Source organism: Tursiops truncatus, chromosome 6 (assembly GCF_011762595.2).
Source record: "Tursiops truncatus isolate mTurTru1 chromosome 6, mTurTru1.mat.Y, whole genome shotgun sequence".
Classification (NCBI taxonomy): domain Eukaryota; kingdom Metazoa; phylum Chordata; class Mammalia; order Artiodactyla; family Delphinidae; genus Tursiops; species Tursiops truncatus.
The window spans coordinates 15440451-15467635 of NC_047039.1; the positions used below are offsets into that span (position 1 = coordinate 15440451).

General features: G+C 45.9%; 1 protein-coding gene and 1 long non-coding RNA gene across 3 annotated transcripts in view; one reads left to right on the plus strand and one right to left on the minus strand.

Annotated features, from left to right (window-relative positions):
- Positions 1–22536, plus strand: part of LOC109550879 (tumor necrosis factor receptor superfamily member 10A-like) — a 34844-nt gene extending 12308 nt beyond the window's left edge. Inside the window, exons 2-9 of one of the 2 annotated variants that reach the window (XM_033857664.2) lie at positions 12978–13080; positions 13896–14009; positions 14727–14838; positions 15662–15918; positions 16442–16473; positions 16936–17112; positions 19297–19369; positions 19554–20551. In XM_033857664.2, the coding sequence (XP_033713555.1) occupies positions 12978–13080; positions 13896–14009; positions 14727–14838; positions 15662–15918; positions 16442–16473; positions 16936–17112; positions 19297–19369; positions 19554–19636 (951 nt within the window). In that variant the 3' untranslated portion in view covers positions 19637–20551. The other variant, XM_033857660.2, reaches the window with a different exon arrangement.
- A 2250-nt stretch (positions 22537–24786) lies between these two features.
- LOC141278941 (uncharacterized) overlaps positions 24787–27185 on the minus strand; it is a 124438-nt gene continuing 122039 nt past the window's right edge. Inside the window, exon 4 of the long non-coding RNA XR_012332400.1 lies at positions 24787–24951. This is a non-coding gene — a long non-coding RNA (uncharacterized lncRNA). The remainder of the gene's footprint in view (positions 24952–27185) is intronic.

Genomic DNA, 27185 nt, shown 5'->3' on the forward strand with positions numbered 1-27185 from the left:
TTTAGGAAATCACAGTGTCCCTGGTTTATCTCTTCTCCTTGAAAGGGAAGCAGTTGATAATCCCTTTGAAGAGTTTGTCAATAATATCAAACAATACAAGAAAGGCCATCAGCTACAAAATATTTACATATTTATGAATCCATGACCAAAATATGTAATTTTAAATAAAAATAAGTGTGTGTATTTTTCTCCCCCATCCTCCTGCTCTCCTCTGGAGCAGTGCTGAGTGACCCAGGTGCAGGGGTGTGTTTTCTTGCTGTGTGACCGGCTCCTTCCTTCTACCCTTTATGCCTCAGTCTCACCTTACATGAGTGTGTCTCCTGCTCTGACTCTGGATTTCCAGGCGCCAGGTTCCTGGGGAACTAGAGTCCAGCCCCTCCTCCCTCCTTCTCCTCCCTGCCCTTCCCCTGGGAGAGGGACCCCAGCCTGGCCTGGCTTCCCACAGCCTCCCCAGGTGATGTCTCTGGGCCACACCTGGGCCTGCTGGGCTCCCTTGAGGTGCAGACCGGCTCTGACAGAGCTGCTGGGAAGGGGGGGTGGGGCCCTGCTTGCTGGGGTCATTCTGTGACCCCTCACCCTCCTGCAGCTCCTGGGCCACCTTCCCTTTCTGTCCCCACTGTCCTTTCTGCATCCTCATCAGTGGGCCCAGTGGCTCAGCCCTGCAACCTCACAGAGACCCATTTCTTCTCCCCTGGACTTTAGGCCCTAGCTCTCCTTCTCACTTAGAGTTTCTGGAAGGCTTCATGGTCCCACCTCTGTCCCCTTCCCAGAACCAAGGTGCTGAGTACACAGCTGCATCCCCCACACCCAGAGGCTGCCCTTCTGCCCCTGCCCATTGGTACCTCAGCCTCACCCTGAAGACACGGAAACCACAACCTGCTGTTTTACTCTTCCATAGTCCTCGAGTACCATCTCTCCCCTCCTCCACAATCTGCTCCTGCTCAGTTATCCCCCTTTCTCCTTCCCTTTTGCTCCAAACCAGTACTACGTGTCCTCTTACTATAGGGCATTCCCATTCTCCAGCCTTGTACCTTTTCTCCTGCATTTCACATTTGCCCCAACTTCCCCACCCCAACGCAGACAATAAACCTTCTGTGGGGTCACCTCTGAAGGTGAGGAAGATACCCTGCCTTCCCAAGATGGCAAGTGTCCATTGCTATGTTGGAGCCCTGCAACCATCCCCTCCCCCAATGCTCAACAATCACCAGCATCCTGATAGCCAAGAACTTGTGAATATATTTGAAAATATATCTTCAGTTAGATTCTTGATCATGTTCTTAAGGTAACTTCCTAGAAGAAGTGGAATATTGAGTTAAGATATAGAGGTATTTTTTTCCTCTACACACACACACACACACACACATACGTGCACACATGCACATATGCATGCACACACACACACACACGTGCACTATTTTGGTTCCTACCAACAGCTCGTTCATTTTGGTCTGGAGATTTTGGGGGAGCTATGGTCAGGGTTCCTCACAATTGATTCCGTGCACTCGTTTATCCCCATGCTGGAGAAAGGTCAGGCGCAGGACTGGGGTTGAGGAGGCAGAGGGTCATGCTGGGGCTGGGAAGCGGCAGGTCTGCACAGAGCTCTCCAGGGCCCTGCAGGTGGATGAGGACAGACCCTGGCAAAGTATTCACACCTTGAGAGGGATCAGGGCATCCTTAGGGAGGGAATGTCCTCACCACAGGGTGGGAAGATCCCTGGAAGGGAAATGGCCCAGACAAAGCTCACCTCCATCCCTGGTTTGCAGCAGCAAGCAGGGACCTACATCTCCTGGCTCCTGAGGTTTCCCTGGGAAAATCCCTTCCTGCACCCACTGCTGTCTTGTGAGTTGTTCAGTCATTACTACCATTATGGTTATTCTAACTTCCCTTATTCAAAGAAAAGAAGTGTACTGAAATTAGTGTATCAATTTAGAGGAGAAAAATATTCACTTATATACCTGATCATTAACTTTACGCTTAACATCTTCCATCTATATCTGCTTACTTTTCTCTGTCATATGGGCCCAAGTCCTAATCTACCTTACTGCCATTTAGAATGTAGAATATTGCAGTACTGCCAACAGGTGGGATCTTTAACAATATCCAAAGGTATGTTTAAGGGAGAACATGCAGGATTCTTATTTCATTTTGAAAGTCAGGCACAATATATATCCAGTATTTCAGTGTACATTAGGAAAACAACCAGCTCATCAAACTTGTGCTTTAGGGTTTGGAACCCTTTCTATTCTTGTACCTTGTCTTGTACATGTTTTAATGATCCATTACTAGGTTACTTTTACGTCAAATTTTCTTCTGATTTTAAAATAATCCATGAGGCAGACACACCCTGAGATGACCACCAATGAGTCCAGCCCTGTGTAATCCCACCTGAGGGTATGGACAGAATCTGACTTCCTTCTCACCAAGAAAATGCCAAGGTGATAGGATGTCACCCCCTGACTGGGTTACATTATGTGGACAAAGGGATAGGATGCCACTCTTTGTTTCTATTAGTTGCATCCTCCGTCCACTAAATCTCCAACCAGACTCCTTCTCTCTCCACATACTCCCTGTGTCACGCAGTCACTAGGGGGCCTAGTGATGGTGACACTCAGCATACGCAGGAACGTCATGAGATTTCCTCTGAGGCCAGAGCACTCAGAAGTGCTCCTACAGCACCCACAAAGGCTGTTCAGACCCTGACCACCAGGCAGGCCCAAAAGGGCCAGAGGTAGGGGGCGGTGGGTGAACTCATGCCCACTGGCTCCAGTGAGGTGGTCTCTACACTTGCGTGGTTCTGATTCTTCTAGCTGGCCAATAATCCAGGCAGAAGAAGTTCTGGAGGATCCTAGGTCACCTTCCTCATGGAGAACCTAAAACCCCTTCAACACTCACCATGCATTTAATTTTCTCCTTCTCTCTTTTGGGAATATAAGATGAACAGGATGTTGTTAGCAACAGTTCTCAAATAAGTCTCATCAAAATTTGTGTGTACATATTGTAGAAAATAAATGTCCCATTATTGCAACAATCAGATAATACATAAATGTTCCTATAAGAAATCTCTCTCCAGCATTGTCCTGGTTGGCTCTTGACTTAAGCTAAGGACAGGGAGGAATCTGTCCATGAAAAGATGCCCAAAAGAGGTGATGGGGTGACACATGAGGTCACCCATCCGAGTCACGTCTGTCCCGGGAGAAAGAGTAATGAGTGTCACAACTACTGCCCTCCTGAAAAGCAGATTCACTCTTGTGGAGGGGAGGGCTCCACATATGACTGGGCTTTTGAAAGCATAGTTCACTCACAAGAGAGGTCTGAGAGCAGCCGAGTGGTATTTGAATGTTGTGTAATGTTTTTTGATTGTAACTAAAGGGCAGTAGTTACCCTTTGCTGATCTAGATGTGTCTTCCTTATCTGGAAGGTCTCTGCGTGGTATAATTCACAAGAATCTGAAAACTCTTCCTCTAAGATCAGGAATAAGACAAGGATACCCAGTCTCACAGCTTTTATCCACATAGTACTAGCCAGAGGAATTAGGCAAGAGAAAGAGATAAAAGGCATCCAAATAGGAAATAAAGGGAGATGCAAGAGGGAGGAGATATGGGGATATAAGTATATGTATAGCTGATTCACTTTGTTTTAAAGCAGAAAATAACACACCATTGTAAAGCAATTATACTCCAATAAAGATGTTAAAAAAATAGGAAAGTAAGAAGTAAAACTGTCACTATTCTCAGAGAACATGATATTATATATAGAAAACCCTCAAGACTCCATCAAAAACTCTTAGAACTAATAAATGAATTCAATAAAGTTATCTTTATTGATATAAATATCTATTGTATTTCTTTACACTAATAATAAACCCTCAGAAAGTGAAATTAAGGAAATAATGTCATTTACAATTGCATCAAAAAGAATAATATTCCTAGGAATAAATTTAACAAAGGAAGTGAAAGATCTGTATATTGAAAACTACAAGACATTGAAGAAGACACAAATAAATAGAAAAATAGTAAATGTTCATGGAATTGATGAATCAATATTGTTAAAATGTTCATATACCCAAAACAATCTACAGATTCAATGCAATCCCTATCAAAATTTCAATCGCATTTTTCACAGAAATAGAAAAAAATGATCTTGACACTTGAGGTAAGGAAGATGGCAGAGTAGAAGGACATGCTCTCACTCCCTCTTTCGAGAACACCAGAATCACAACTAACTGCTGAACAGTCATCGCCAGGAAGACACTGTATCTCACCAGAAAAGATACCCCACATGCAAAGGCAAAGGAAAAGCCACAATGAGATGGTAGGAGGGGCGCTATCAGAATAAAATCAAATCCCATAACTGCTGGGTGGGTGACTCACAAACTGGAGAACACTTATACCACAGAAGTCCACCCACTGGAGTGAAGGTTCTGAGCCACACATCAGGCTTCCCAACCTGGGGGTCTGGCAACAGGAGGAGAAATTCCTAGAGAATCAGGCTTTGAAGGCTAGCGAGATTTGATTGCAGGACTTCGGCAGGACTGAGGGAAACAGAGACTCCACTCTTGGAGGGAACACACAAAGTAGAGTGCATATCAGGGCCCAGGGGAAGGAGCGGTGACCCCATAGGACTGAACCAGACCTACCTGCTAGTGTTGGAGGGTCTCCTGCAGAGGTGGGGGGCAGCTGTGGCTCACCAAGGGACAAGGACACTGGCAGCAGAAGTTCTGGGAAATACGCCTTGGTGTGAGCCCTCCCAGAGTCTGCCATTGGCCCCACCAAAGAGCCCAGGTAGGCTCCAGTGTTGGGTCACCTCAGGCCAAACAACCAACAGGGAGGGAACCCAGCCCCACCCATCAGCAGACAAGTGGATAAAAGTTTTACTGAGCTCTGCCCACCACAGCAACAGCCAGCTCTACCCACCACCAGTTCTTCCCATCAGGAAACTTGCACAAGCCTCTTAGACAGCCTCATCCACCAGAGGGCAGACAGCAGAAACAAGAAGAACTACAATCCTGCAGCCTGTGGAACAAAAACCACACTCACAGAAAGATAGACAAGATGAAAAGGCAGAGGGCTGTGTACCAGATGAAGGAACAAGATAAAACCCCAGAAAAACAACTAAAGGTAATGGAGATAGGGGACCTTACAGAAAAATAATTCAGATTAACGATAGTGAAGATGATCCAGGACCTTGGAAAAAGAATGGAGGCAAAGATCGAGAAGATGCAAGAAATGTTCAAAAAGACCTAGAAGAATTAAAGAACAAACAAACAGAGATGAACAATACAATAACTGAAATGAAAAATACACTAGAAGGAATCAATAGCAGAATAACGGAGGCAGAAGAACGGATAAGTGACCTGGAAGACAGAAGGGTGGAATTCAATACTGCAGAACAGAATAAAGAAAAAAGAATGAAAAGGAATGAAGGCAGCCTAAGAGACCTCTGGGACAACATTAAACGCAACAACATTCACATTATAGGGGTCCCAGAAGGAGAGAGAGAGAAAGGGCTCGAGAAAATATTTGAAGAGATTATAGTCGAAAACTCCCCTAACATGGGAAAGGAAAGAGCCGCCCAAGTCCAGGAAGCACAGCGACTCCCATACAGGATAAACCCAAGGAGAAACACGCCGAGACACATAGTAAGCAAATTGGCAAAAATTAAAGACAAAGAAAAATTAAGGACAAATTTTATACACTGAAGTGTATAAAATGGATGAGTAATAAGAAAAAAAATAAAAATAAACATTAAATAAATAAAATAATCTTAAATTTGTATGGAACCACCAAAGACCCCAAATAGCGTAAACAGTCTTAAGAAAGAAGAACATAGCTAGAGGCATCCTGCTTCCTGATTTCAAACTATATTTCCAAGTTATTGTAATTAAACAGTATGGTATTGGCATAAAAACAGACACATGGATCAATGGAATAGAATAGAGAGCCCAGAAATAAACCCATGCATATATGGTCAATTAATTTATGCCAAGGGGGTCAAGAATATACAATGGGGAAAGGATGTCTCTTCAATAAATGGTGTTGGGAAAACTGGAAAGCCACATGCAAAAGAACGAAACCGAACCGCTATCTTACCCCATACACAAAAATTAACTCAAAATGGATTAAAGATTTGAACGTAAGAACTGAAACCATAAGACTCCTAGAAAGAAAACGTAGGCAGTAAGTTCCTTGACATTGGTCCTGGCAATGATTTTTTGAATCTGACACCAAAAGGAAAAGCAACAAAAGCAAACATAAACAAGTCAGACTACATCAAACTAAAAAGCTTCTGCACAGCAAAGGAAGCCATCAACTAAACAAAAGGGCAACATCCTGAATGGGAGAAAATGTTTGCAAATCATATATCTGATAAAAGGCTGATATCCAAAATATATAAGCAACTCATACAACTCAATAAGATAAACCAAACGATCCAATTAAAAAATTGGCAGAAGATCTGAACAGATATTTTTCCAGAGAAGACATACAGATGGCCAGCAGGTGCATGAAAAGATGTTTAATATCACTAATCATCAGGGAAATGCAAATCAAAACCACAATGAGATATCACCTCACACCTGTTAGAATGGCTATTATCAAAAAAACCCAGGAAATAACAAGTATTGGTGAGGCAGCGGAGAAAAGGGAACCCCTGTGCACTCTTGGTAGGATGGTAAATTGGTGCAGCCACTATGAAAAATTATGGAGGTTCCTCAGAACATTAAAAATGAAACTACCATATGATCCAGCAATTCTACTTCTGGGTATTTATCTGAAAAAAATGAAGACACTAACTGGAACACACCCATGTTCATAGCAGCATTATTTACAATAGCCAAGATCTGGAAACAACCTAAGTGTCCATCAATAGATGAATGGATAAAGAAATTGTGGCATATATATATGTATACACACACACACACAGACATACACACAACGTGCTATTATCCAACCATAAAAAGAATGAAATCCTGCCATTTGTGAAAACATGGATGGGCCTTGAGGGCATTATCCTAAGTGAAATAAACCAGACAGAGAAAGAGAATACAATATAATCTTTCTTACATATAAAATCTTAAAAAAAAAAAACCCAAAAAACCCCCAAATCAAGTTCACAGATACAGAGAACAGATTGATGGTTGCCAGAGGTGGGGAGGGCGGGTGGGCGGGGGTGGAGAAATGGGTGAAGAGGGTCAAAAGGCAAAAAGAAAAGAAAAAAGGACTGTATGCAAACGGAGAGTTAAGAGACTCAGAGACAGCTCCATGACTGTGGGCTTTTGCACAGGGGCTGGGGAGGATTTCCTCTGGCTGGTTGGAATGTCTCTTGCTTCCTCTTCGTTCTCAGTGCCATGGTAGGTGACGAGGCTGGGGGGTACCCAAGACCTCCACCAGCCTGAGTCATCAGTTCCATCCAGTCTGCCTTGGATTCTCTCTGGCAGCTCCCCTCCCCAGGAGCAGCTTAGACTCCCCTTCCTCTAGTTGGACTGTTACTAGAAGACCTGCCTCAGGCCACCGGCGTCAAGGGGCAGTGTGTAAAATATTTTAAAAATGTTTTTAATTAAAAAAAACTTTCCTCAAGTCACACAGGGATTTATTGACTCAGGGATGATTAGAACCCAGAGGTCTCCAGTGGACATGTTGGTATTCTGGTCCGCAATTAAAAAAAAGAAAAAAAAATCAAATATAGGGTCTGGTTGGGGGCATTGCTGTGACAAACAGCTAATACAGAAGCACTTCCCTACGAGGCTTCTGGGCCCTCACCAGGCTTCTGAGGGGGCAGCTTCCAGAACACCTCCCAGTTGTGGTCCCCCCCCACTTCACCCCACCACTACCACCATGCAGCAAAGGACAGGGACCCTTGTTCCCAATCTGCAACATCCTAATAGGAAGTAGGCCTGTGGAGCAAAATGATGAAGGAAAGAAAGGAAAGGCATAGAGGGAAGAGGAGGATGACTTACTCTGCTTTGAACCAGGCTCACCGGGAATAGATTATTCCTTTCAGTGGAAGAGGTTTTCATAATAAAGGTTCCTTTCTCTTTATTTTGCATCATTATATCTGAAAGGTGCCATAACAGACTTTGATGGAACTTTAAAATTTTTTTTAACAAAGTATTTGTACCTGCATTGTGTTGTAAATGCTCATACCCCCCTAGGATAGAGGGCCCAGCACCAGTGAAGAATGGGGGACAGACTCGGGCTTGGGAACAGCACCATGGAGTCCATGGCAAGAGCCCGCAGATATCAGAGGCCCAGACACTGGAGGGTGAGGGAGAGGGTAGAGGAAGATGCTGGGAACCCTGAGGGGGTATTCACCAGGGTCCAAATGTTCTATCAGGTACAACTTCAGGTTTATAAAACAAACGTGATGAAAGTAAATTTATACAGCCATGCTAATGATAATTAAGGTCCTTAAAAAGTAGAGTTCACAACAGGAAAATATAGTGTGTATCCTTTGCCTTTAAATAAATACTTATTTGTAATTCGATAGTAAATTGATCATTAACATTAATTACGTGAATAGGCCCAGGGCAAAAAATCCCACCAGGTCTCTCTCATTCTCTAAGCACTTAAATCTCAGAAAGTGCAAGTGAGTCTGGCAGTCTACTCATTTTTCTAACAATTCAAGGTTTCTTAGTTCACACCCCTACAATACGTGCAGGGCATCCACTCTGTGCCAAGGGGGGCTGGAGGCGCTCCGCAGACTCTCGCGGGGGGGGGTCTACTTCTTGGGAGTCCCTGTTCTCTGGCCTCCTTGGGGCCCTGGTCAATGGAAGGGGGGCGGGGAGGAGCAGAAGCTGAGAGTGGGCAGAAGGCGGTAGTCAGAAGACAGGTGGTTCAGGGTTTATGAACGGGTGGGGCATTTGCCCTGCAAAGGGGCAGGGTCAGGACCCGCCTTGAACGCAGATTCTGAATCTCACAGCCCGGATCACAACAGAGCATGTGGGAGGTGCCCTGTCCCCACCTCCAAAGGCACATCCCCGGGCATCAGCCGCCAAAGCAGGCAGTTTCCTCTTTGAAACAGAGGTGCCGTCAAGGTCGCTGGGCTCCTCTCCTGAGCCACACGCGATTGGCTAGAAGTGGTGAATGTTTACGTCAACTCGACGGAAGGCGTAGCTCATTCGCCCCCGCGGGTGACGCAACCCGAGGATATAAAGCTAGCGTCAGGCTGACTCATTAGACCATAGAGCCCTGCCCCGCGCATCCCATAGGCGGCAGGGACGATCCCGCGCCCCACGAAGCACACTTTCATTCCTGATGGCTACTCCGCGGCGACCTGGACAGCGAGCGCCCCGCGACCGCACGTGGCAGCGGGCACAGAGCACACAGGCCGCCTCGAGCACCCGGGCAGGGCGCACCCCCGGTCCCAGGCCTCGGCTGCGGGGCCCCTTGGTTCTCATCTTCTTCGTCCTGGGTGTCCTGCTGTCGGTGAGCTCCCGCCGCGAGTCCCGGCTCCAGATGGCGCGCTCCGTGGCCGGGAAGGGGCGGGGGCGAGGGGGGCGGGACACGGCTGGGCATGTCCCGGCAGCACCCACCCGGGCGAAGCCCAAGTACAGGGGGTGAGGGGGTGGCGGAGTGCGGATCCGGGGCTGGCAACATCTACCTGCGGCCCCGAAGGAGAAGAGCCCGCTCTCCGCCTCCGGGTCCTTGGAGGGTCTGGCCTCCAGATTGGTCCCAGGAGAGCATCAGCGAGTGACAGACAGATCGCCTTTTCTTTCTCTTCCCCTTTCCTTCCTCCGATCCTCCTCACTCTTTTTCTCTCTCTCTTTTTATTTTGCACTACGTTTAACTTTTAAAACGTGTCCTTTGTAAATCGATTAACCGTGTAGGCCCCTGCCTTCCCCCACCACTGCCTTAAGCTCCTTTGAATTTCCTTTTCCCTGAAAGGGGAGCAACCCTTAACGTTGCTTGCTGTTTGTTGCAATTTATGGGTGCTGTGTAGAAACCATCAATCAACCCACAGTTGGGACCAGATTCTCACCACTTCTTTAGGAGGCGAGCTGGAGGCTCTGGGGGCGATTTATCACTATCAGTGTGCATCCTAAAGAAACTCACTATGGAAAAAAATGTGCCTCCTTCCACTGCTTTCTCCGGTGGTTTGAGGCTCTTTTCGAAGTTTCTTATATGTTCACAGGAAAAAAAAAAAAAAATTAAGGGCCTAACAAGGTTACAGGAATCATGAAAATGTGTACTTTTCATTGTACAAATTAGTACTAAAAATCAGAAAAGAAATAGCGTTTTGTATTCACAAAAAAATATAGACTTAGTTTTTAAAATTATCAGTTTATCATAGGTAGGATTCATGTTGAACACGGCTTGATGAGTGGCTCTGGGTGCCTGTACGCACTGTCGAGTATCCCTGTAGCCATGTGCATTGTCCGTTAGGTAGCTCCTTAGAAGTGGAACTGCTGTCAGCAGGTTAGATAATTTTACACTTTTGTTTAGATAAGGATAAACTGGCCTCTAAAAGAAGGCTGGACGATTTTACCTCACACCGAGAGTCCACAAGTGTGCCTGTTTCCCTACCCCTTTGCCACATTAAACTTTAATTCTTTGCTAGTCTAAGAAGTAAAAATGGGGCACCACAGTGCTGTGGTTTTGATTCCTCAGTGCCAGTAGAGATTTTCAAAGATCCGTGACATTTCTGAGACTGGGGGTGGATGACCAGGAGACCCCAGATTAGGCAGCAGGGGAGGGGGCAAAAATACAAACAGTAAAAGAACTGACAAAAATCTTGCACAAATTCTTTCAGACAACATAAGAGTTCTTCAGTAGATTCTAAGCCCAGCATAACCCTAATAGTGAAACCTGACAAAAACATTTGAAAAGAAGAAAAATATTAATATGTTTCAATATCCTTCCTAAAAACAGAGGCAGAATTCCTTAACAAAACAAATAGTAAACTAAATTCAGGAATATTTAAAGAAGAAAACATGCCATGACCAAGTGGGTTTAGTCACAGGAATAACATCTGAAAATGAGTCTGTTTTTCACTATGCTAACACCATGAAGGAGAAAAACTATATGAACAGCTTAACAGATGCAGAAAAAGCATTCGACAACTCTTAACCTCCCTGTCATGCTAAAACCTCTCATTATATCAGGGCAGAAGAGACCTTCCTCCATCTGATGAAGGCCGCTTCCTCTTGGAGTCACATAGGAGATTAGGATAACCTAGAAAGGGGTGTGAAGGAATGTTCTGTAGTCATGCTAATTTCCAGGATCTAGATAGAGGGTTTGGGTTTCCCAAGTGTATGTATTTTTAAAAACTGTTTGAATGGTACCCTTAAGAATTGTGCATTTCTTTCTTTGTAAATCTTAACACTGAAAAAAACTGTAAAGAAATATGGAGCTCAAGTTACTGACAATGCTGAAGTATTGAGTTGCAGACGTGAATTTCATCATAAAAATAAGACACATAGGAGAATGGACAGAGGGATAGATAAAGAAAGAAATTTGGGGCTTCCCTGGTGGCGCAGTGGTTAAGAATCCGCCTGCCAGTGCAGGGGACACGGGTTCAAGCCCTGGTCCGGGAAGATCCCACATGCCGTGGAGCAGCTAAGCCCGTGCGCCACAACTACTGAGCCTGCGTTCTAGAGCCCGCGAGCCACAACTAGAGAAAGCCCGCGTGCAGCAACGAAGACCCAACGCGGCCAAAAATAAATAAAAATTAAATAAATTAATTTAAAAAAGAAAGAAATATGTGATAAAGCAAATATAGCAAAATGTTAGTTACAGAATCTAGGTGGTGAGTATATGAGAGTTTACCGTACAGATCTTTAAACTTTGTTGGATGCATGAAAATGTTCATAATAAAACATTGAGGGAGAGCGCCTGTGAGAGGAGAACCAGGAAAGAGAGGAGGGAATAGGACTGTGAAGGCAGGGAAAGGAGATTCCACCAACTTGTGGGGAGTCAGAGGAGGCCCAGCCTGGGGAAGGGACGACTTAGAGGACGTATGTGGGCTTAGCTGTCCCCAAATACTTGACAGACTTTTCTGTGGAAGAGAGCTGCATTTTATCTTTTTTAGATCCAGGCAGTTGAACTGGGCTCAACGTAAGCTGTTTCCATCTTAACTGTGTTTTTCTTTCTTTCTTTTTTTCCCTTAATTTCACTTTCTATTTTGTCACTCCCAGGTTAAAGCAAAGTTGCAAAGACTATACAACCCCCACCCCTTTTTCCTGTACCATGTGAAAAATAGCTGCTGATATGATAGATCCCATGACTGAAGAATGTATATTTCCTACAAATGAGGACATTCTCCCCCAAAACTACTACACAGCCTTCAACATCAGAACACTAACATCAACACGTTAATCCTCATCAAATCCTCAGACTCCATTCAGATTTTTTCGACTGGCCCCATTGTGTCATTGTTAGCGTGGAGACTCATCTCAAAACTCTGTATTGCTATTTCTTCTTCCTCTATGTGACTCATGTGGAACGCTAGCAGCTTCCTTTCCAGGACAGCTTGTCCGGTTAAAGCCAAAAGTTCATTACTCAACTGTGATCCTGTATCCTGATTTTGAAAAAGTGTGTGCATAGTATGACTCATTTGTGAAAATGTGTGTGTGCGCGCACGGACGCGCATGTGAGAAAGAAAGAGAGCGAGCCTGAGAGTATTACACGTATGGTCAAATAGAAGAAGTAAAGACACAAAATAATGGATGTTTTCTCTAACTGGGGGGATCCCTGTGGTTTCTGTGTTCTTATAAAAAATTTTTCCTTGCCCATGCTTTCTGGAATAAACATATTTTATTTTATTATAAGAGAAAGGAATACCAGGAAAAAAATTTATGTGTAAGTTACTTGGTAGCACAAAAGGCCAGGGGACAAACATGAAAAGAATGAGAGTTTATAGCTGGAAGAAAGGCCCCAGTTCTGTTTCATTTTGCAGGCTGTGGTCAAGGGACTGTGGGATACATCCTGGGAGGGATGAGAGTCTGAAAGCCACTCATGCCTGTCCCTGCTTTGTCTCCACAGATTGCAGCTGCTTCAGCCATGCCCATAAGGCAGGAAAAATTTCACCAGCAATTAGCTTCCCCGCAGGGAGGGAAACACAGCCGCTCAGAGAAGTGTCTACCAGGTACATTCTAAGACTGATCTCCAACCCTTACCGCACCCTTATCTTCATGTCCTTCTGGTCCTCTGATTCCTGCAGTTCCCGGCTCTTATTCCACAGGCATTTACTGGAAGTCTTCCGTGTGCCAGGCGCTGTGCTAGTGGAGGGCACGAGGCCCCCGCCCTCCTGGAACACTCCTCCTAGGATGGTACCCAGACAGATGGACAGATATGACAGTCAGAGAGATGAGATAGAAACCGTGAGGATAATTGAGTGATGGGTGGGACAGAGTCGGGGTTGGTGAGGCCTCCTGGGGATGGTGACTTTGGTGCAGAGAGCCAGGTAGAGTGCTCCTGAGGGGGCCCCGGGAACTGTCACCCCAGGGGGCAGGGCTGGGCTTGTTTGAGCAAAGCTAGGGGGCAGCTGGGGTGAGTGGAGGGTGGAGAGGTCACCGGGACAGGTGGGAGGAGGCCATAAACCCTGAACACTGTGAAGGGAGCATGAGTTTTATTTTTTTAGTGAGGTATTAAAGTAAGTAAAAATCTCACTGTTTTATATCGATACATGTTGAAATGATACTGTGTTGGATATTGCCTCTTTCTTTTTACTCTTTAATGTGCCAACTGTGAATGTGCTTTTATGTGTGGCTTGTAATATATTCCTGTTGGCAGTACTGGTCTAAGGTACGTGGTAGATGCAGAATCAAAAGATTAAAGCCAGGTCAGGGAGAGTTCTCTGTGTGGATTCCACGGATGGCCGAAAGAGGCAGCCCTGTCCACACTGCCAGCCTCTGGGAATCCTGTGGGGATTTACTCACCAGCTTTTCCCTTCCTTCCCAGGGTTCCACATGGAGGAAGCCAGTGGAGATTGTGTGCCGTGCACGGATAAGGTGGATTACACCAATTATTCAAACACCCTGTCTTCTTGCTTACTCTGTAAGACTTGCAAATCAGGTACAGAACCTGTCCCCATGCCTACAGTTGGGTGATGAGATGGGATTTGAATGGAACGGGAAGTCAGCAACCTGATTTCCAGCCCAGCTAGGTCTTCGTCCTACCCTGTCTTAGGTCAGTAAAATAAATGAAAACAGAAATTATTTGTATAACGTATGCCACCTGGTAGGGAAGTCTTCCAGAGCATCAGTTGGAAGGGGGGGAGTAATGTGTCCCGTGACGGAGGGGCTGGTTAGTGACAGCACGGGAGGCCTGGGTGAGTGGGACAGGGCTGGGTTTGAGCTGTGTGGCGAGTCTGGCTCTGGGCCGGTCCCCTGTGAGCCCTGTGACTTCTGCTCCGGGATCTCAGCCTCTCTCATGACCAGCTGGGCCAGGTGTTGGGAAGTCACCAAAGCTGTCCTCTCCATCCAGAGTGTCTCGTATTACACCCTGCCCCACCCCCACCCCAGCACTTGCTCCTGATTTGTGACCTAAAACCTTTTTCTTCCCAATCCTGATGTGATCTGTAATGACGCATGGTCCCTTTCATATGCCTCCATTGGTGACACGTGAACAGTGGCTGTCCTTTGGATGGTCTGTGTGTGTTGCTGCAGAAAATGGCCCCCAAATTACTTCCTGAACTGAGTAGAACTGAGTGGGTGGGGATCTGGGTGGTGAAGAATGGCTGAGAGACACGTGAGGGAAACACACCCCCAAAACCTTACCTTTGGTCTCCAGGGGAAGAAGAGAAAAGTCCGTGCACCTCAACCAAGGACACTGAGTGTCAGTGCAAACCTGGCACTTTCCGTAGAGAAGATGCACCTGAATTCTGCTACAAGTGCAGAACCCGGTGAGACATGGGAGCCTAGGGGGCTCCCAACCCACAGAGACCCCCAGTTTCCTTGTACCCCTTTCTCCGGTTTCCATGCAGCCCCTCCTACCTCCTCAGGGCTCCCTTGTGCCTGTGGGGTCTCCTGAGCGTGCAGCAGCCCCTCCCCATTCCTCTGTGTGTCCTTCCCCAGGGCCCCCTTCCCACACCTCCTCAGAAGGAGCCTAGAAAGACAAGTGTCTACCACAGACAGAAGTCATAATGAGGCCATATGTGTGCTCCTTCAAGGTTCCCATAAAACCCGAGCCAACTCAGCTGGCCTCACATCCAGCCCTTGTTCCCCAATAAGATCTGAATCTTTCCTATTTGGGGATGTAGGAGCCAATAGTAATTTGCTCTCCTCTGACGCTCCAGTGCTGGCTGTGATTGGTAGGAAGAGTCAACAGGTGGAGGACAAGAGGATCCTTGTATTAAAGCTTGACTGGAGGATGAGGCTTGGCTTGTGCCCAAACCCTTCTGACCCTTGACTTGGATGAGATGCCCCCTCACATAGGCTTCCCCTGCAGCCCAGGGAGGCCAGTGCAGGCCTTGCAGAGAAGGCCCAGCTCCTGAAGGGGCAGCTCTGAACACTCAGCAGGAGCCCTGGGGGCTGGAGTGCACAAGCCCAGATCCTTCTCCCCAAAAAGGGGGACTGAAGGGACCCTGCCCTGAAGACAGGAGAAGCCCGTCCCTCCTGCACTGTCTTGTCAGGGTACCCCAGGTGGGAGTTTTCTCCCTCTTTCTCCTCATCTGGCCAGTTTTCCCTGACGGATCCCCTCCATGTCCTCCCTGTGTCTGTACCCAGGTGCCCTGATGGGATGGTCGTGGCCACGCCCTGTAGCCCCTTCAGCGACCTCACATGTGTGGACCGAAAATCAGGTACCCAGGCCAGTGGGGAGGCCCCGGTTCCTGGTGAGACAGTGACCATGCGCCCAAGACTGCCCACCACTCCCTCTTCCTCCTCAGACACTTCACAGCGGGTGATCATACCTGTAGCTGTAATTATAGTTGGCTGTGTCCTGCTGCTGATCGCATATGTTTTCCGGCGGTGCTACATTCAAGGTGAGGTTCTGGGAGGGAAGGGGGAGGTGCTGGCCCCCTCCTCCATCTCCCCAGTCCTCCTGGCTTGGCTCTGATCTTGTTCCCCGGGATCCCCCTCCACCTCCCACCTCGCCTGCTCCTACGAAGCCGGGATCGCATGAGTCCCCCATCTCAGCTGACGGTCCCCTCTTCCCCCTGGCCAAGTATGGTGGGCGGGGAGCAGGGTCAGTTCTTAATGTCTTTAGGACCCCCAGCCAGGGCAGAGAGGTGGTCAGCACCTTGACTGGGTGACAAGAGTCAGGGGAGAGGGTCGTTCAGCAGAACCCCACAGAGATTTTACATGGGTTTCATTTTCCCCCTTCTCTTCTCCCTCCCTGAGTGTTCTCCAGGTTTGGAATGGCCCGCTCCCTGTCACCAGGCCCGGGGCTCCTTGTTCAGTGTCTGAGCCCCCAGCCCACACCCTGTCCCTGGCACTGTCCCTGGGGAGGGAGGTGCTGCAAGAGGGCGCTCCCCACGGCTCAGGCGGATGCCTCTTCTCTTCTAGGTCGTGGTGTGGACCCTAAGTGCATGGACAAGGTGAGTTGGTTTCTCCAGGACCTGGTGGCATCAGGCCCTCAGTAACTGTTTGGCCCTGGGTGGACACGGTCCCCAGTTTGTCCTATGCTGTTGTCCCTGGCTCTCTCAAGTGGCCTGAGGGCTCTGGGCTGACAGTAGGAGAGCAACTGGCCTGTTGAGAGCAGCTCTAAGGCTGGTTGGCAGTGCTAGCCCTGTCCCTCTTCCTGCTTGTGAGACGCCCTCACCCCATAACCCTGGATGCACCCTGGGGCACGGAGGGTGTCAGGAAGGGGTGCTGAACCCCCCTTAGCACAGCACTAGGGTCCAGGTGCCATCAGCAGAGCCCTGGATGTCTTGAGTCTGTGCCCACCTGGGGGGACACAGCATGGGAGTAGGTGGGGAGGCAAAACCCACAATGTCCCCCGCAGACACTACATGGATCTGTGGGTATGGATTCCTGAGTCAGCTCTTTGCCTTCCCAAGGTCCTCTTCTGGCGCTCACATCCCTTAAGAGGTTCTGGGGCTCTGGACAATGCCCACAACAATATGCTGATCAACAGAGATTCGCTGATTGAGCTGGTCCCTGAGCAGGAGGCAGAAGAGCAGGTGAAGCCGACAGATGCCACGGCCCAGTCCCAGGGGGAAGCAAAGCGTCTTCTGGTGAGTGTGGTGCCCTGGCCCTTCTGCTTGCCCAGGACTGCGGTAGAAACAGGGAAGGGCCGATGCTGGTCAGGTCTCCTGTCCCATGGGGAAGTGGTGATGGAGGGAGATCATGGTCATGGAGGGGAAGGGAGCCCACCCCCTGCTATGGTCGACTGGCAGCTCTTATGCTACTTATCATCTGTCTTGTTCTCACCACGTTCCTGGTGTCTAGAACAGCCAGAGTGGTCCCTCCCATGATTGTTCAGTGATGGAATTAAAGCTACGTGATATTTTTCTGTGTGATTGTTACATGCTTTTAAGCCATTCCTCATCACGTTAGGAATTTCACATTTATTTCAAAATTATTATTAAGTTGAATCTATTTGAAAATTAGTATTTGTCTCAATGAATAGACATATTCGTGGGGTGGCTTCCTAGTAGAAGTAGAATCTCTTTGTCAACGTATAGAAGTATTTTTCACTTTACACACACACACACACAGACGTTTGGGGTCATATCATTTCAATAGTTTTGATATGACATTAATATATTTCTTTTTTGGTAACAAGCAAAAAACTGACTTAAACTTGTATTTTTTTTGTTTTGATTATTTTGAGATGATTGTTGTCTTGTCTGTTAAGAGTCTTTCTGAGCACACATGCTCTTGTGCCCATGAGTACATGCATGTGTGTTTTTTCATTTGGTTTAGTATTTTAATGTGCAGAATTTTATAATATTAACTAATTAAATCTGTCGATACATTTATTTTTTCATTGCTCAGAGCTTTTAAAGTCCTTCATCGGGACTTCCCTGGTGGCGCAGTGGTTGAGAGTCCGCCTGCCGATGCAGGGGACACAGGTTCGTGCCCCAGTCTGGGAAGATCCCACATGCCGCGGAGCGGCTGGGCCCGTGAGCCATGGCCGCTGAGCCTGCGCGTCCGGAGCCTGTGCTCCGCAACGGGAGAGGCCACAACAGTGAGAGGCCTGTGTACAGGAAAAAAAAAAAAAAAAAAAAAAAGTCCTTCATCAAACAGAAGATAAAATTCTCTAATTTCTTAGGTAGGCTTTTAATTTATTTTATTTTATTTATTTTTTTGGCTGTGTTGGGTCTTCGTTTTTGTGCAAGGGCTTTCTCTAGTTGTGGCAAACGGGGGCCACTCTTCATCGTGGTGCGTGGGCCTACCAGGGAAGCCCAGGTAGGCTTTTTTAAAATGATGTGATTGGTAGCATAGAGCTTATAAGCTAAATGGAGGGACTTCCCTGGTGGCGTAGTGGTTAAGAATCCGCCTGCCAATGCAGGGGATACGGGTTCGAGCCCTGGTCCGGGAAGATCCCACATGCCATGGAGCAACTAAGCCTGTGCGCCACTACTGAGCCTGCGCTCTAGAGCCCACGAGCCACAACTACTGAGCCCACGTGCCACAACTACTGAAGCCTGCACACCTAGAGCCTGTGCTCTGCAGCAAGAGAAGCCACTGCAATGAGAAGCTCGCACACCACCACGAAGAGTAGCCCCGGCTCGCAGCAACTGGAGAAAGCCCGCATGCAGCAGTGAAGACCCAACACAGCCAAAAATAAATAAATAAATAAAATTAAAAAAAAAAAGTTAAATGGAATTTATTTTGTGATAAATAAGATATGAGGAGCTCCCTGAATTGTTCTGAGTTACCATCTCATTCCTTATACTCGATTTAGCTGCTAATTTTTTGAGTATTACCTTAATTTATAAATTAATCTAGGAAGAACTGAGGTCTTTTAGATATTCTGTATTTTTCTTAAGAAGAGAGGTAGCATTTTCAAGTCAAGGGTTTTATAATACCTCAAATAGATGTGTGTTTTTCTTTGGTAAATTTCTCATTTCTTGTTGAGGCTGTGTCTTTGTACTACAAGTGTTCTGTAACCTTATAAGTTTATCTGACTATTGTAATTCTTTATATAATTTATTATCTGCTACAATTTTTAACATTCATCCATCCATACATTCACATTTAAGTATTGTTGCTAAACCATTAGAGTTTTGTAAGAATACAATCATATATCAAATAATGACTATTCTGTCTTCTCCCTTCAAATATCCTACATTGTGTTTTTGTTTCATTTATGGCTGCATATGCCAGAATTTCAGAACAATGTTTGCTAGGCTCAGTTCTGGAACCCAGGACCCCTGATTAAGACCAAGGCTGTTCTCCACTGTGTTTTACAGGAACCAGGAGAAGCTGAAGCGTCTCACATGAGAAGGCTGCTGGTTCCAGCAAACGGTGCAGACCCCACTAAAAGTGAGTGCTTTCCCCGGGCACTGGGGCAGGAGTGGAGGGAGGAGGGACAGTGCCCTAACTGCCGTCCCCATAGCTGTTAGGGCAACTCAGAGCAGGGATGGCTTGTCACTGGACCTTTGGGACTCTAATTCCCTCTCTGCCCCCTCTTCTTCTCCCCACCCTGCACCCCTCTGTCCCCTAACAGTGTCCCCTAACACCTCCCTGTCCTTCCCTGCCCCCCATCCTCCCTCCTCCCCTGTTGCTCAGGGCCAGGTTGGCCCACCCTGAGGCATCTAAGGGGCTGTGCCGTCCAGCAGGGCACCCAGGGGCCGCAGGAGGCTGTGGAGCATCTGACCTGTGGCCAAATCTGATGAGCTGTAGTGTAACTCGATACTGTATTGCAAAGAACTGGTAGGAAAAAGGACTGTAATATGTCTCATTAACAGTTTGTTGTATACTGATTACATGCTGAAATGAAAATTTTTAGAATATATTGAGTTAGTACCCTATTTTATGAAAATTAGTTATTACTTGTTACTTTTCACGTTTTTCAGTGTAGCCGTTAGAAAATATAAATTTGTATCGGGGCCCACCTTATGTACCTATGGACGGTGGTGTGCACTGCATTTCACACACGTCTCATTGAATCCCCAGTACAGTCCCGTGAGGTGGGTGGTGCTTGCTCCATTTTATGGGTTAAATTCTTGCTCCGAGTCTGTCCCCATCTAGCTCTGCCACAGTGTCAGTCAGCGAGGCCGAGCTGGGTGTGAGGCCAGAGACCTTCCTCCCTCCAGGCCCTTGCTCTGTCCCCACTGCAGAGGTGGCAGCCAGGGGACCTCACTCTCGTGAGAACGGCAGGTGTCCTCCTCTGAGGTCTGTTGCACCACTGTGTCCCGCCCTCTGTCTCCTACCACAGACTGCCTTCTCCCTCCATGACGTCCATCTCCCCTCCCTGGTGGGCCCTCATCCCCCCTTAGGGCAGGACTCTCTGGAAACCTGGACTCCCTGCAGTGCCTTGGGCACAGGTGAGGCCCATGCAGTGTGGCCTGATTCTCTGCTGATGGGAAGCATGTCAGGGACGCAGAGCAGCAGGTTCACCAGCAGGGGTCACTCCTCAGCTCGCACCCTGGGGTCTAGGCCTGACTGAGGGTCCTCTGCCCTTTCTGAAGCCTGTCCCAACTCTGTCTCTGTGACTTTCCCCGAACTTAGGCCTGAAGCTGTTCTTTGATTACTTTGCAACCATCGTGCCGTGTGACTCCTGGGATTTGCTCATGAGGCAGTTGGGCCTCACGCAAAATGAGATCCTTCTGGTCAGAGAAGGGGTCCGGGTCCCTCGGGATGCCTTGTATGAAATGCTGAATACTTGGGTCAGCAACAAGGGACGGGAGGCCTCAGTCAACACCCTGCTGGACGCCTTGGAAAAGCTGGGGCAAAGATTGGCAAAGGAGACAATTCAGGACCACCTGCTGGACTCGGGAGAGTATGTCTATGAAGATGGTGAAGCAGGCTCTGCTGTGTCCTGAGTGTTTGAGGACCTCAGCCTTTCAGTTGAAGACACTTTTTTATCATAATAGACTTGCACTTTTCATTTGTATTTGTTATTTGTATTTGTCATTCATGTTGATATGTATGCATTTAATGATGTGTAACATAATACACATCATTAAAGTGCAAACATATTGTGAATCTTCATACTTTAATGTTTATATATATATATTTATATAAGTGTAAAAAAAAATTTGCAAATATACTTTCTAGGTTGTTTATGTGGGTTACCTGGATGAGAGCTGGGAATCAAAAACAATTAGAAATACAAAAGGAGGAAATTCCCTGGCAGTTCAGTGGTTAGGACTCTGCGTTTTCACTGCTGAGGTCCCAGGTTCAATCCCTGGTCGGGGAATTAAGATACCAAAAGCTGCGAGGCAAAAAAAACAAAGCAACAAGAACAAACATAAAACAACAACAACAACAACAAAAGCAAAAAAAAAAAAAAAAAAAGGAAAGGAGAAAAAGCCCACTGTGGGGAGAGCACTGATAGCATCTTCTCCCTCAAAGGAAGTTTGGTCACTTTTGGATGCCTGGTGACTTCTCCAGGGCCCACTTTAAACATGTCAATTTTATAGCTGTTGAATAGTTACATTTTTTATAGGTAGGAGTTTACATCTGAGCAGAGAGTGAGGAGAAGTGGCATCCACGTGCAGCCCTGCATCTGGGATCCGTGAACTGGGCTGTGGTGCCTGGGCCTCCTCCTGTTCACCTGAATTGGCTATATAAAGGATCTCATGGCCTTCTGCAGAAGAGACTCACACAAAACTACCAGCTCTTAAATACTGTGAGAATTGACCTAAAATGGCTGCTATATTAAGGTTTGGTCCTTTTATTGCTTTTTAAAAATATCTTTCTGCCATTAAACCCTTCTCCATAGTGTTCCAACTGCTGCAGGATAATTTAATGGTGGAAGCAATTCTCAGGGGTTTTTGGTCTATTCCATCTCAAAGCTTTGTGTGTTGTCTTCCCTAAGGTTGATGTGGCTAATGTGGCCAAACCTGGAACTGCCTGAATCTAGGCACATCAGGATATAGCATGTGGAGTCCACTTGAGTTTCTAGAAGGGCCGACCCTGTGGTCTTGGTGCTATATGCCCCTGGCCCTGATGTCCCTCCCTTTTCTGGAAGTCAGGTGTTTCCTGCCTTTGCTGTTCCTTCTGTGCAGGACACTTTGCCTTCATCTTCAGTGGGAAGTATAAATGGATTCTTGTCAATCAGGTGTTGGGTCACTTGTCCCTTTCTCAGAAGACTTCCTTGAGTGCCAATCTAAAGTATTAGCCTTGCCAGTGTCTGTCAGCTATATTCACTTGTTCGCATGTTTATTGTGTGTTTTACCAATGAGAATCTTTAAGAAACGTGAACTCGCATCCTGTATTGCTTCATGCCAGTGCAAATATGATACTTTTGAAGTTTTACTTGAAAATTGGATGTCTGTTCAAGTCTCTTCTCAATGAGAGGACCCCTTCTTGAAGATTTTGTTAGAAATATCAAGCAATACAAGAAATATCATTAGGTATAAAATACTCATGTGTTTATGAATTTGTGACCAAATTATGCAATGTTATATTTAAAATTTTATAATTTTATATAAATATGCATTTTTATGAATTCGTGACCAAATTAAATATGCAATTTTATATAATTTTATGTGTGTTTTTCTCCTCCATCCTCCTGTCCTCCTGTAGAACAGTGCTGAGTGACACAGGTACAGGGGTGTGTGTTCTTGCTGTGTGACCTGCTCCATCCTTCTCCCTTTTATGCCTCGGGCTCAAGCTCGCCCTGCATGGGTGTCTCCTGCTCTGACTCTGGATTTCTGGGCGCCAGGTTCCTGGGGGACTGCAATCCAGCTCCTCCTCCCTGCCCTTCCCCTGGGGGAGGACCCCAGCCTGGCGCGGCTTCCCCACAGCCTCCGCAGGTGATGTCTCTGGGCCACACCTGGGCCTGTTGGGCTCCCTAGAGGTGCAGACTGGCTCTGACAGAGCTGCTGGGAAGTGGGGTGGGGCCCTGCTTGCTGGGGTCATTCTGTGACCCCTCACCTGGGGGCCTCCTGCAACTCCTGGGCCATCTTCCCTTTCTCTCCCCGCTGGCCTTTCTGCATCCTCATCAGTGGGCCCAGTGGCTCAGCCCTGCAACCTCATGGAGCCCCAGTTCCCTTCCCCTGGACCTTAGGGTCTGGCTCTCCCACCCACCAGAGTTCCTGGGAGGCCCCATGGTCCCACCCCTGTCCCCTTCCCCAGAGTGAGGGTGCTGGGTGCAGAGCTGCACACTCCCTTGGGCCCCCCTCCTGCCACTGCCCCTGCCTGTGAGTTACTACATATTACATCAGGATTGGGAAGAAAAATATTTTAGATCACAAATCAGGAGTAAGAGGTGAATTTATAATTACTTTAAAATAAATTCTTGAAAAGAAATTTTGCCTGTATGAGGCCCTTGTATCGAATCATCTGAATTGTCCTTGAACTGGGCAGTCTGATTGGGCCTCCATCTGTTTCTGTGTCTGTCAAAGTTTTACTGGAGCCTGCGGGGTGAGAAGGTGAAGGTGTTAGGGGCGATATTCCATGGTCAACAGGCTTTATTTCACAGTCCACTTGGGATGAACCTGAGCAGTTTTGCAGGATACGTAAAAGCCCGTGTTACTAGAAATTACTCTAAAACTTAGTGTTTTAAAAACCACAGCCTTTATTACATCACCATTTCTATGGATCAGGAATCCAGGCCCAGCGTAGTTGGGTTCTCTATTCTGGGTCTCACAAGACTGGGGCTGCTGTCACTGCAAGAGCTGAGTGGGGAAGGACAAGCTTCCAAGCTCACACACGAGGTGGTGGCAGGATTCAGTTCTTGGGGGGCAGTTGGCAGGAGGCTACCCTGGGTCTTTGTGCTGTGCGCCTCTCCATAGGGCTGCACACCACATAGCAGCTTCTTTCATCAGAGCGAGAGAGCAGGGAGAGACTGGGGGGAGTGTCAGGGTGACTGAAGTCACCGTCCTTCTACCCTGATCTTGAAAGAGACGTCCCACTACTTCTGCTGTTCCATTTCTCAATATTTTGTTTGAAACCCTGACAGGTCTGAGATCCTACTAGTGAGTTAACAAGTTACCTTGCCACAGTTATATACGGGAGTCCTTGTGTGTCTGTGTAGACCTGGGTAGCATGTATGTATTTGTATCCATGTATACGTGTGTATATGTATGTATACAAACATACATGCTAGCAGACTATACACACACCATCACGTCGTGCAATTTCTGGATCAAGGATCAGACTGTTTAGTTGCCAAGCAAACTTAGCCCCGGTTACCCAAGCCCCAGGTCCCCATGGAGTGAGGGGGTAGAGGCAGACGTACCTGAGCATGCAGTGGGGTTTATGCCACTGGAGAGGAATCCCATATCATGAAACTCAGAGCTTATATAGATGGTTGACACACCTGCGCCTGCTCTCCTCCTCAGTAAAAAAGATCATATATTTTACTCTGCAATAGAAACAGAGTCTCTTGGAGGAGAGAAGCCTAGAATGTGAGCACATGCCCCTGACAGGGAGGGGACAGCCCCTAAATCGCTCCAGGGAGGTAGCCAATCTCTACCTTCTAAGGCATGTTTACCACTCAAAGAGCCTTTAAACAAAGTAGCCCACAATCGTTGATCAGAAAGCTTAAACTTTAAGCAAATCTGAAAAATGTCATCATGTCCATTTTATAAAGGCAAAACAATAGTATGAAAGGCCAGAAATTCATCCCAAGTAGTAAAGAAGATAACCAGAGTGCACACAGCCTCATGGCCTGGATGTTAAACATTCACTCTGGAATTTCATGAAATACAGATAAACTTCTAAACCCACACTATCTTGAGATTGGACAAATAGAAAACTCATTTTTAAAAACAGATTTCCACAAAAGCGTTAAGTGACTTTTCACCCACCCCTTTCCTGTGTCCTGAGTCATCTTTGCCATTTTTGGATTCCTCATACCCAGGTTTTACCATCTTTCATCACTTGTCTGCTGGTCTTCAGGTTTCCTCTTCTCTGTCCTTGTGGGCGCACCTCATGTTCTCCCTGCTGAATCACTGCAAAAGGTCTTTCATTTTGACAGCTGTCTCTCTCCTCCACTTACTCTTATAATCCTGTAGGAGCTCTGGAATCTTGCTGATCCAAACCACTTCCCAGGATTTCCACCCCTCCCCATGCCTCCCCCTGGAGAGTGTCCAAACAATGTCTTATTAAGTGGCTTTTGCTCCATTCTCTGAGTCGCTGAAACCATTTCCAAACGAACGACCATTTTAATCTACCTATTAGCCTAGTTAAATAATCATGGATTATAGAAACATATGCACACCAAAATGTTTCTTGTAGTATTATTCAAATGTCAAAAACTTCAAAATAATTAAAATGTTCCCAATGGGATTCTGGTTAAATTACTGGTGTTAACACTCATGCAGTATGTTAGGGAGTTATTAAAAGTAATACTGTAGCAAAATAATTAATGAAATGAAAAAATGTTCAAAATATGTTAAGTGGAAAAAATAAGATTATTAATAGTATTTACATGTGGTGGTTTTAAGACAGGTGCACAAATTCTTTGATATTTTTCTTTCAGAAGAAAAAATACCTGTCTGGATGACAGATCATCCAGACAGAAAATTAATAAGGAAACACAAGCTTTAAATGACAGAAAAGACCAGATAGATTTAATTAATATTTATAGGACATTCCATCCAAAAACTCAGATTACATTTTCTTCTCAAGTGCACACGGTACATTCTCCAGGATAGATCACATCTTGGGTCACAAATCAAGCCTCGATAAATTTAAGAAAATTCAAATCGTATCAAGCATCTTTTCCGACCACAACACTATGAGATTAGAAATCAATTACAGGGGGAAAAAACGTAAAAAACACAAACACATGGAGGCTAAACAATACATTAGTAAATAACCAAGAGATCACAGAAGACATCAAAGAGGAAATAAAAAAATACCTAGAGATAAATTACAGCAAAAGCACGTTGATCCAAAACCTATGGGATGCAGCAAAAGCAGTTCTAACAGGGAAGTTTATAGCAATAAAAGCCTACCTCAAGAAATAAGAAAAATCTCCAATAAACAATCTAACCTTACACCTAAAGCAACTGGCGAAAGAAGAACAAAAAACCTTCAAAGTTAGCAGAAGGAAAGAAATCATAAAGATCAGAGCAGAAGTAAATGAAATAGAAACAAAGAAAACAATAGCAAAGATCAATAAAATTAAAAGCAGGTTCTTTGAGAAGATAAACAAAATTGATAAACCTTTAGCCAGACTCATCAAGAAAAAGAGGGAGAGGACTCAAATCAATAAAATTAGAAATGAAAAAGAAGAAGTTACAACAGACACCACAGATATACAAAGCATCCTAAGAGCAACTCTATGTCAATAAAATAGACAACCTGGAAGAAATGGACAAATTCTTAGAAAGGTATAACCTTCCAAGACTGAATCAGGAAGAAATAGGAACAGACCAATCACAAGTAATGAAGTTGAAACTGTGATTAAAAGTCTTCCAACAAACAAAAGTCCAGGCCCAGATGGCTTCACAGGTGAATTCTATCAAACATTTAGAGAAGAGCTAACACCCATGCTTCTCAAACTCTTCCAAAAAATTGTAGAGGAAGGAACACTCCCAAACTCATTCTATGAGGCCACCATCACCCTGATACCAAAACCAGACAAAGATGCTACAAAAAACATAAATTACAGACCTATATCACTGATGAATATAGATGCAAAACTCCTCAACAAAATACTAGCAAACACAATCCAACAACACATTAAAAGGATCATACACCATGATCAAGTGGGATTCATCCCAGGGATGCAAGGATTCTTCAATATATGCGAATCAATCAATGTGATACACCATATTAACAAATGGAAGAAAAAAACCCATATGATCATCTCAATAGATGAAGAAAAAACTTTTGACAAAATTCAACACCCATTTATGATAAAAACTCTCCAGAAAGTGGGCATAGAGGGAACCTACTTCAACATAATAAAGGCCATATGTGACAAACCCACAGCAAACATCATTCTCAGTGGTGAAAAACTGGAAGCATTTCCTCTAAGATCAGGAACAAGACAAGGATGTCCATTCTAGCCACTATTATTCAACATAGTTTTGGAAGTCCTAGCCATGGAAATCAGAGAAGAAAAAGTAATAAAGGAATACAAATTGGAAAAGAAGAAGTAAAACTGTCACTGTTTGCAGATGACATGATACTATACATAGAGAATCTTAAAGATGCCACCAGAAAATAACTAGAC